The sequence below is a fragment of the Elephantulus edwardii genome, unplaced genomic scaffold, assembly GCF_000299155.1.
Source record: "Elephantulus edwardii isolate Elephantulus edwardi_28Jun2011 unplaced genomic scaffold, EleEdw1.0 scaffold00051, whole genome shotgun sequence".
Taxonomy (NCBI): domain Eukaryota; kingdom Metazoa; phylum Chordata; class Mammalia; order Macroscelidea; family Macroscelididae; genus Elephantulus; species Elephantulus edwardii.
Genome location: NW_006399801.1, coordinates 2,741,963 through 2,752,673, shown reverse-complemented (window position 1 = coordinate 2,752,673; position 10,711 = coordinate 2,741,963). Strand labels below are relative to the sequence as shown.

The following is a 10,711-nucleotide window of genomic DNA, read 5'->3' as shown; positions in this document are numbered from 1 at the left end:
TAGACTGACATTGTTGGTTCTCAGTACTCTGGAGAAGTCCCTGACAGTAGATTTTCCCAGTGCAATTTGTCTTGATTTCCTGACTGCTGTTTGGTGGAGCTCCCCGATTAAAACAAGCTCAGAAGCAGGAATGGCAATAGCTTGCCTCTGGAAACTCTATGAACTTGGAGAAATGATGAAAGTTAAACAAATGTTCAGGCCTTTCGTTCATAGGGTCACTATGAGTCCTCTATGACTCGATAGCACTTAACAACAATAGTGCCAAGGGTGTTGATTGTGGAGCCAAGCAAGCTGTTAACAACCTCAAACTCTTCTCCATCCATCATGGTGCTGCCAGTGGGCCCAAAGGTGAAAATTTTCTGTCTTCTTGATGTTGAGCTTCCATCCATACTGAAGACCTACAGTCCTTCACCTTCTGCAGCAAGCACTTCAGGTCCTGCTCATTTTCAGTAAGCAAGGTTGTATCATCTGCATAACGTAGGTTGTTTATAAGTGTTCTCTAATCCTGATGCCATATTCCTCCTCATAAAGCCCAGCTTCCCATATGATCTGATCTGCATGTAGATTGAAAATGTACAGGTACAGGATAGTAATCCTATGAACAACAAATCAGAACGCTATCCTATTCTATGCAAAGTTGAGCCTAAAGCCAAAGTCACTGTATCAATCCATCTGGTTGAGGGTCTTCCTTTCTTTTGCTGACCCTTTACCTTTCCAAGCATGATTTCCCTTTCCAAGGAATAGCCTCTCCTAAAAACATGCCCAAAGTATGTGAGAAGTTTCACCATTCTTGTCTCCTAGCACTTTCTGGTTGCACTTTCTCCAAGACATATTTGTCCTTTAAATGTTCATGAGATATTCAACACTCTTCTCCAGCATTACAACTCAAAGACATCGATTGTTCTGTAAACCTTATTCATTGTTTAGCTCTAATATCTATTAAAACTACATGCATTTATTTACATTGAGAGAGCACCTAAGCACTTAGTATTCACAGATTTTTATGGAATAATAATCATGCTTAAATGCATCAACATGAATGTTTATAATATGATTTCAACTAGTTCAATTGGGAGAAGTAAAATACTAGGTAAGGGCTGTCTTTGGAAAAGCAATGTTCAGTGTTCCAAATAGATAAATGCTTGGCTAGTTACTAAATGGTTGGCAATTCAAACCCACTCAGAGGTACCTCAGAAGAAAGGCCTGGCAATCTGCTTCTGAAATTTCACATCCTGTAAAAGTCCACGAGATACAAATCTAACCTAATATGCATGGGGCTTTCTTGAGTTTAAATTGACTTGGTGGTATTATTGGAGGTAGTTAATGAAATTTCCATAAGCCAGTAACAGAGATGTTAAACAGGACTCTCTGTGATGATGGAGATGTCGCAAACTTACTGCGACTGAAAACTGAAATGTGGCTGGGCAGCTCAGGGGACAGAATTTTAATGAAATTAGAATTTTTAGTTAAATTTGGATTTAGGTGGCCATTGTTTGGGGCATCTTTGGCAATAGTATGGCTGTAAAACCTCAAAATTATTTCTTTCTCTTTTCCCCTCCCCCCTCTCTTTTACTTTGGTGTGTTTGCCTTTTCTTATGCCTTCTCTTTTTCAACTGTAAAATGTCCTATAAAATAAGAGGGAAAAGAAGACACTGGAGAGGAAATGTTGTGAGGAGTTTTTAAAAATACTTCAACTTCAGAAGAAACATATTTTGTGCATTGGTTTAGGGATAGTAGGAGAGACCTTGAACCAGTTGCTTTGAGAAGTGATCCTTCCTTCATTTGTCCTGATTTTCTTGGTGCTCCAGAGCCTTGAAGGAGTCCTGGTGGCACAGTGGTTAAGTACTCAGCTGCTAAATAGGAAATCTGGTAGGAACCTGCCACCCATTCTGTGGGAGAAAAGACTTTGGCAATCTGCTTCCTCAAAGTTTAAACTTAGAAAACCCTATGAGGCAGTTCTACTCTGTCCTGTAGTAGAGCTAAGTACATTCAACAGCACACAGCAATAATAACTAGAATCTTACAGGGAGTTCTGGTGGCCTACTGGCAAGAAGCTGCACTGCAATCCTGAAGGCATGCTGTTCGAATCCACCAGATGCTGTGCTGGAAAGGGAGGGTTAATCTCCTCTTGTGCCTGTCAGATCTGATTCAGTGGGACACAACAGTAACAAACAAAACCAAAACCAAACAAATTAGAATCTTGAGGGCTGGGGATGTAGAAATGAAGACTAAATTACTTTCTTCCAGTTTTGTCCAACTGCTGGCCCTCTAGGAGGTTTTCAGAGGCTATACATTGCATGGGAGGAGATTGCCCATCTTTCTCCCTCAGAGCAACTGTGTCTGCCTGCCTTCTGGTTGACAGCTCATTCCCTGACTCACTTGGCTATATGACCTTGATTTGTGGAAGCTCCATGCACAGAAAGGAAGCACAGCCTCGTCTTGGTCCAGCCACATGACTGGTTATAGATAAAATCATTGTGATCCATACATTTTACTTTGGCTTATTTTTGGAAGCAGACCAACAGGCCTTTCTTCCTAATTTGCTTTAAAGGGAATACTGCACTGAAGCCTGTTTAGCATCATAGCAACATCCAAACCTCACTGACAAATGGGTGATGTCTGTTCTTGAGCTGCATTGGCTGGGAAGTCTCTCCTGTGAGGGTGAGAATTCTATCACGGAACTACACTGTCCCAGAGTCAAGTAATAGGTGTTGCATAAATGTTTCTTGACTGAATAGAAAATATATGCCCATGTTGATCACAATTTCAACTGCAGAAATTTGGAGCCTAGCCTTATCTGCCCATCAGGAATAGAGATGTTAATCAACTAATACTTGAAAACTATTTTGTTACTAAGTAATTATTTATTAGCGGTAATTAGTATTGTAATGGAAGAGACTGTAGAGTATCAAATAATTAAACAAATTGATAAGAAGTTGGCATACTACACCTTACCGTTATGTGACAGATAGTTTTAATATTATCTGAAAGCAGAACCAGTGATTGCATATCAGAGACAGTAACAAACATCACTAAAGTGTTTTTCTCTCCTCTCAATTTATAGGCAATATTGATAAACCAGGCACATCATTGCCCACTTGGGCGATCATTCTCCTTGCAGTGTCATTTTCATTGCTTTTGATCCTGATAATTGTTCTGATTATAATATTCTGCTGCTGTTGTGTCTCCAGGAGAGAGGAAAAAGGTAATATTTTTGTTCATATAGATTTCTATATAACTTTGGAAATTTGCTATAAGAAGTTGACGTGCATCAGCTCTTTCTAAGATATCTTAGCTTTCTAAGGCCTTAAAAGATATTTAAGAAGAAAGTACTCTGTTAAGGCAAAGAGTCATTTCATCGGTGTTGGATTTTAACTGATTACACTTCCTGGAAACTAGAATGTTTACAATTTTGAGAAAGTGGTAACATGGATATATTTCTAATCAAAGACACTGTTTATTTGAATCTAGGCTTATAGAGAAGGATCCATGGTTATTGTAATCTGTATATGCTAGAGCCTTTCTAATCTTCACCTATCTAAACACACTTAATGGTTTTCTCCTAATCTGTGGAATTCCAAAGCTGTCTTTATAGATGAGTGCTGATACAGTGGTTGAAGGAAAAAGAGTATTATTAACTATAATAGAATAAAAAGGTTGCCTTAATTTAAAATTTCTCCTGAATGAAATTTTCTGAAATACTCCAAGGTATAGGGGGTGAAGGCTTTTTTGGGAGTCAGATCAATGCTGAGTGTATTCAATGTAGAGTTGGGTAGTTTGGTGACTTTGGAAGCTGAAGCATTCTGTATTATGTAGCAAGCCTAGGACCTGCCATGTGCTAATACATGTTTCTATATTTGTATTTTTATCTCATAAAAGTTCATCTATTCTTATTTGTATATTTTGAACAAGTAAATTATTTCTCTTAAAATCAGAATTTTGTTGGTGTACCTTGAGTTTCTGCTATCATCAACACTGTCATCTTGCAATTTGTGAAACACTTTTTTTAATGGTTACAGGCACTGTGCTCTCTTGCACTGGAATTACTGTCTTATGGAGGTATTCCATGTGAAATACTTGATTTAGCCTTAAACAGGCTAATGGTCTACCTTGAATTCCTCCATGAACTTGTTTTGCAACTGGAGAATTGATTTTGTAATATGACTTTATATCTGGGAATCAGGGAATAAAATGTAAATTCCTATTGACCTGATTAGATAGGTACACTCTCCACCTGGGAGTTACCTTCAGCATACAGAACTGTAAACAACTATTGACCATGGTTTGATTTTTCATTCAGATGTCATTATGAATTGTCCAACACCTTCAGATTATCATTTTGAACATTAACAATTGTGGAGTTATTGCAAGATATTATTTGGACTCTCTGCTTCTTTTAGACTATTGTTTATTCTGAAAGAATTCTGTGAGAAGGTTGGTACCTAAATAGGTCATATGTGAAAGTGTTTCCTTTATTCTTAGTTTCCTTACTTACAAAGTGGGAAGAAAAACAAGTCTTAGGCCATGGTCTTTTCAGTTACTTGCTATGCATCTGAGAGCTAGACAATAAACAAGGATGACAAAAGATGGATTGATACCTGTTAGCTGTCATGTTGGAGAAGAGTGCTGGATATCCCCCTGGCTGCCAAGAGAAGGAACAGATACGTCTTGGCAAAGGTGCAACCAGAATATTCCTTGGAGGCAAGGATGATGAAGATTCATCTCTCATACTTTGGACATGTTGTTAAGAGAGACAATTCTTTGGAAAAGGATATCACACTTGGAAAGGTGGAGAGTCAATGAAAGAGAGGAAGATCCCAAGAAGGTGGATTGACATGGTGACTGCAGCAATTGATACTAGTGTATGAAAGATGATGAGGGTGGTACAGAGTAGCACAGGATACAGGTCTGTTCATAGGGTTGCTCTGAGTCATACTCTATGGCATCTAAAAACACTACCACCACAAAAGTTTGGTGCAAATGGTATAAATTAATACATGTGGAATTTTATGTTTTAGCTTTTGCTCTTTAATTCACTTTGCTAGGAAAAAGCCCATATAAAAGTGAGTCATTTTCCTTTTCCTTTTCTGTTGCAAATACCAGTCGCTCTAAGAACATACCTGTGAACACCTATTTAAAATCCTCCACCCTCCTCTATTGCCATCAGGTGCAATTCACTATGAAAATGACTCTTTAACATAAATATTAAGGGCCCAGTAAAAATCAGTTTCAATATTTAAAAATGAATATAAATTAATATTAACTTATGTATGAAATCGAGTCAATATTGTCTATTAATATCCTTGTTGTTATCTGACTTTAATAGTAAGGCACCCTGGTGTCATAGGGTGTAACATATTGGGCTGCTAACCAAAGCAGCAGTGAGTTGAATCCACCATCTGCTCTGCGAGAGAAAGACGGGCAATCACCTTCTGCTAAGATTTACAGCTTTGAAACCTCAATGGAGGATCACTATGAATCAGAACTGACTCAACAGTGGTGGGCTTTAACATTAATATTAAATATTAATGCATTCAGAAAAACTAAAGGCATTCCCTCTGAGAACAGGAGCCATAAAAGGATGCCCACTTGCACGACTTCTATTGAGTATTGTATTGGAAGTACTTGCTAGGGCAATACGACAGAAGAAGGAAATAAGAGACATACAGATCAAGAAAGAAATGGTGCAACTCTCACTATACGCAGATGATATGATAGCATACACAGAAAACTCCAATAAATCAACAAAAACACTACTAGACCTACTATATCAATTCAGTAGAGTGGCAAGATATAAGTTCAAGATACAAAAATCAATGGGAATCCTCTTCAGTAACAAAGGAAACTCAGAGAAGTGAACCAAGAAAACAATACCATTTACAATAGCTGACTCCAGTGTGAAGTACTTGGGAACAAAGACCTTTGTAAATAAAAGTGAAAAACACTACTGCAAGAAACAAGAAGAGACCTAACTAAATGGAAGAAGGTGACTTGTTCATGGATAGGAACACTAATATAGAGAAAATTATAATCCTACCAAAAGTAATCTACCTGTTCAACACAATCCAATACAGATACCAAATTTATTTTTCAAAGAGATAGAAAAGGTAAGTTCATTTGGAAAGGAAAGAGACCCTGAACAAACAAATCATGTCTAAAAAACAAAAGTGAAGTGGGTGGCCTAGCACTCCCTGATCTCAGAACCTATAATAACCAAAACAGCATAGCACCGGTAAATGACAAACACTTAAATCAATGGAATAGAATCGAGAAATTCGAAATAAACTCATGTATATGGGTTAACAACTGGTGTTCACTAAGAAAATAAAACCTATCATGAGGGGGGAAAACAACTTCTTCAACAAATAATGCTGGTGAAATTTGACTTCTACCTGTAGAAAGCTGAAAGAGTATCCATATTTCACACCACGTACAAAAATCAACTCAAGGTGGATTTGAGACCTAGGGGAAGAGCCCCAAACCATAAAGATCTTAAGAGAAAAAATGGGATTAAACTTAGAAGGCATAGTCTATGGTAAAAAGAGACTGGCAAATACAGCCAGAAATACACAGTAAGGGGAGGATAACACTGATGAATGGGACCTGCTAAAAATTAATTCCCTGTGTGCCTTAAAATCCTTTTTCAATAGGTGAAAAGAAAACCAGCTGACTGGAAAAAACATTTTGGAATAACACCTCATTCAAGAGACTCATTAACAAAAATTTATAGACTACTATAGGAACAACAAGAAAATGTCTGACAACCCAATTACAAAATGGGCAAAAGATATGGATAGATCTTTCGAAGAGGAAGACATTCAGATGGCCAATAGACAAATGAAGAAATGCTCAAAATCAATGAAAATAAGAGAGACGAAAATAAAAACTACAATGAGTTACTGTCACACTTTAAATAGCAGTAGCAAAGTTTAACAGGACAGCAGTAATAAATGTCAGAGATAGTGTGGAGAGATTGGAACTCTAATACAGTGTTGGTGGAATTATAAAATGGTACAATCGTTCTAGAAAGCAACACGCAGGAGCATGTTCCCAAGGAATCACCTCTCTTATCAGCATGCCTAAAGTATGTGAGATAAACCTTCATCATCTTTGCCTCCAAAAAGCACTCTGGCTACACCCTCTCCAAGACATAGCTGTTGTTCTTTTGGCAGTCCATGGGATATTCAATACTGTTCTCCATCACCACAGTTTAAATGCATCAATTTTTTTTCTGTAATCCTTATTCACTGCCCAGCTCTCAGATGCATAACAAATAACTGAAAGGGCTGTGGTGTGAGTCAGATACACCTTAGTCCTCAAATGGACAGTAGTGATTCTCAGTAATTTGGAGAGGAACTCTAGTAGCCTAGTGGTAAGGAGCAGTGCTGGAATCCCAAAAGCACACAAGTTTAAATCCATCAGCTGTTCTGTGGGGAAAAAGATGAACAGTCTCCACCCATGCCATTAAACTGTCTCTGGAAAGATGCTGAAGGGTTAGCTATGAGTCAGTTTCAATGCAGTGATACACAGAAATAAAGAAATATTGATGATGTTGTTATGTGTCATCAAGTCAATTGTGACTCATAGTGACCCTATGTACAACAGCTCCAAATCCTCCTCTATCTTGAGCCAATTTCATTGTCTGTGACACAGTTTCCCTCATGACCCAGTCATTGAGTCAATTAATCTCATCCTGGGTCTTTTCTTCTTGTGCTGTCCCTCCATCCTTCCAAACATGATGTCCCTCACCAAGGAATGGTCCCTCCTTGCAACATGTGCAAAGTATGCCAGACTGATCTTCAAAATCCTTTTCTCCCAGTATCAACTTGGTTTCATCGTCTCGAGGATGAACCTGTTTTTTTCTCTTTACATTCTATGGTATATTTGGTATTCTTCTACAGCATCATAATTCAAAGGCATGAATTCTTCTTCTATATCATCCTTAGCCATTGTCCAGCTTTCTGATGCGTAACAAGTAATTGTGATGGCCATGGACTGGATCAGGTGCACCTTGTCTCTAGACAGACATCATTGCTCTTCAGTACTCTGAAGAGGTCCCTGACATCAGATTTTCCCAGTGCAGTTTGTCTTATGATTTCCTGGTTTCTTGTGCTAAGAGGGGAGCCAAACAAACTGAAGCTGTTAACAATCTCAATCTCTTTGCTGTTTATCATGATGCTGCCAGTTGGCCCAGTGGTGAGAATCTTTATTGTCTTAATGTAGAGCTTCAATCCATGCTGAAGATGCAGTCCTTGATCTTCTGCAGAAAATGTCTCAGGTCCTTGTCAGTTTTGGCAAGCAAGGTTGTGCCATCCCAAAAAAAAAAAAAAAAGAAAGAAAAAGGTTATTGATAAATCTTCCTCCAATCCTGATGCCTCATTCTTCCTTAAAAAGCTCAGCCCTCCCAAATGATCTGTACCACATAGAGATATAAAAGGTATGGAGATAGGACACATCCCCCTTTCCCCCCCCCTCATTTTGACTTATTCAGCGTTTCCTTGCTCTGCTCTGATGACTGTCTCTTGATCCAAGCATAGGTTTTCACATAAGCACACTAAAGTGTTCTGGGGTTCCCATTCTTCTGAGTTAACCACAGTTTGTTGTGATCCATACAGTCAAATGTCTTTGCATAACCAATGAAACGAGACCTTCCTCTGGTCTTCTCTGCTTCCAGCCAAGATCCATCTAACATTAGCTATAATATATTACTAGTGCCATGGCCTCTTCTAAATCCAGCTTACACACCTGGCACTTCTCTGTTGTAGTGCTGTTCCAGTAATTTTTGGATAATTTCAGCAGGATCTTGCTTGCATTTTTTGTTAATAAACAAATACAGTACTACATAATCACATATAAGTTAAAAATGTGGCAGCATTAAGCCTAATTTATGGGCTGTTACCGTGATCAAATGAGACCATGCAAAGCACAGCTGTGTTCAGCATAGTAGTACACAGTACACAGTAGACTGAGCTACTCTGATAATAGTATGAAACATGGAATAACATTTTCATACTCTGCTGAATCAGATTCATTCATCAAATACTTCTTTGCTATCTACTACATGTCTGGTAGCAGGGCATATTTTTTCCCCTGAATAATCAATTTTGAGTTCCAAGACCATTTGCGTAGGAGTCATTTGGTAATTTGGGTTAGATGGAATGAATGATGCCTACTGAGTTATAAGTATTTGTTTATGTAATATTTCAAAATATCAAGGGTACTATGAAAAGCAATACATTTGTTTTCAGGACAAGTATTCCAATTTTGCTGATTCCTTTTTTGTTCCTTTTTTCAGAATCTGGTTATCAAAGTGAAATAAGGTAAGCTTGAAATTACATCAATTTTTTAAAAATAAGCACATCAAACTGTGCACATGGCCCCCCCCCCATACATACACAGTATTTCCCAGGGAAATGCAATCTATAATTCCCTGGGACTTTGGATTGCAGTACAGCTTCTTATCTCTAGGCCTAGAGCTCCCTTCCCAAACATCAAGTACTGGAAATAGAAAAGACAAAAATGTATATATGTCAACCACAAATTCTTGGGACAACGCTAACTGGAATTATAAACCAGGTGACTTTTCACTGCCTGGCCTGACTTAAGCCTGTTGCTACAAGTGTCTTGTCAATCCATCTTGTCTTCATTCTTACAGACAGTGTTGCTATGAGTTGGAATTGATTTAAGGATACCTAGCAACATACATGACTTGCCCTCCTTTGGAAAATGTGTCTGATTAGCCCTGGTGTACAATGGCTGTGAGCTTGGCTGTTGCCAAAAGGTTGTCAGTCTCCCTCTGTGCATGAGAAAACTGTAGTAATTGGCTTCCATAAAGATTTATAATCTTGATAACCCTGTTGGACAGTTCTGTTCTGTCCTATCGAATCAAAACCAACTTCACATTAGAAGGCTTGGGTTTTGGATTTATCTAGCTACAATAGACTCAAGCACACCAGAGCCTGTCTGGGTGGCACAGAACAGGACAGTGTTTCATTCTATTATACACGGGGTCATTATGGATTGGAGCAGAGGGAGCTCCAGCGGTGTAATCTATGGGAGCTGCACTGCTAACCCAAAACAGCACCCGTCTGGTGGTTCAAATCCACTAGCAGCTCTGCAGGTGGAAAATGGCCAATCTCCTTCCCTGTGATTTACAGCCTCTGAAAAACCCACTGGACAGTCATTCCTGGCAATGTGTGAGACAGCACTTAACAGCAAGCATTTGCAACTCTTTCCACACGAGGGCACTGTCCACCGTGATCATTCTTTTGACTTTTAATCAAGGCTAGGAACTCAAGTACTATTTCTTTTTACATCATTCTGGTTTTTGGTTTGTTTGGTTTTTCCCCCCTCTCTCTTATTTATGCCTGTACCAGAAAAAAAAAAAAAACCACAAAGAAAACCAAACAACAAAACACATAAGTTTGGAAACTTCATCTGCATCTCCAGAATGTAAACTCGACTGGTGCTTCAAGTTGATGAATAAATGGAACACGTAGCCCAGTGTTCCACTCAGCAGATACACACACGCTTTGCCTTTTCAATTACTGCACTGCTGCCCTTTTCCCCACTTTCTATTTTGATTTGGGTGAAAGTTTACAGAACAAATTACTTTTCTAATCTCAAGTTCTGTTTCGTGGGTGTTAAAGGAACAGGGCAGAGATCCTGTTGGAATTTCTGGGGAAGTGGGAGAGAGGAACTAGCTGGATGG

At 38.7% G+C, this 10,711-nt stretch overlaps 1 protein-coding gene across 1 annotated transcript in view; it reads left to right on the top strand.

Annotated features, from left to right (window-relative positions):
• IGSF5 (immunoglobulin superfamily, member 5) overlaps positions 1-9,324 on the top strand; it is a 43,038-nt gene extending 33,714 nt beyond the window's left edge. Inside the window, exons 4-5 of the mRNA XM_006886769.1 lie at positions 3,065-3,205; positions 9,296-9,324. Coding sequence (XP_006886831.1) covers positions 3,065-3,205; positions 9,296-9,324 — 170 coding nt within the window. The remainder of the gene's footprint in view (positions 1-3,064; positions 3,206-9,295) is intronic.
• The last annotated feature ends 1,387 nt before the right edge of the window (positions 9,325-10,711 follow it).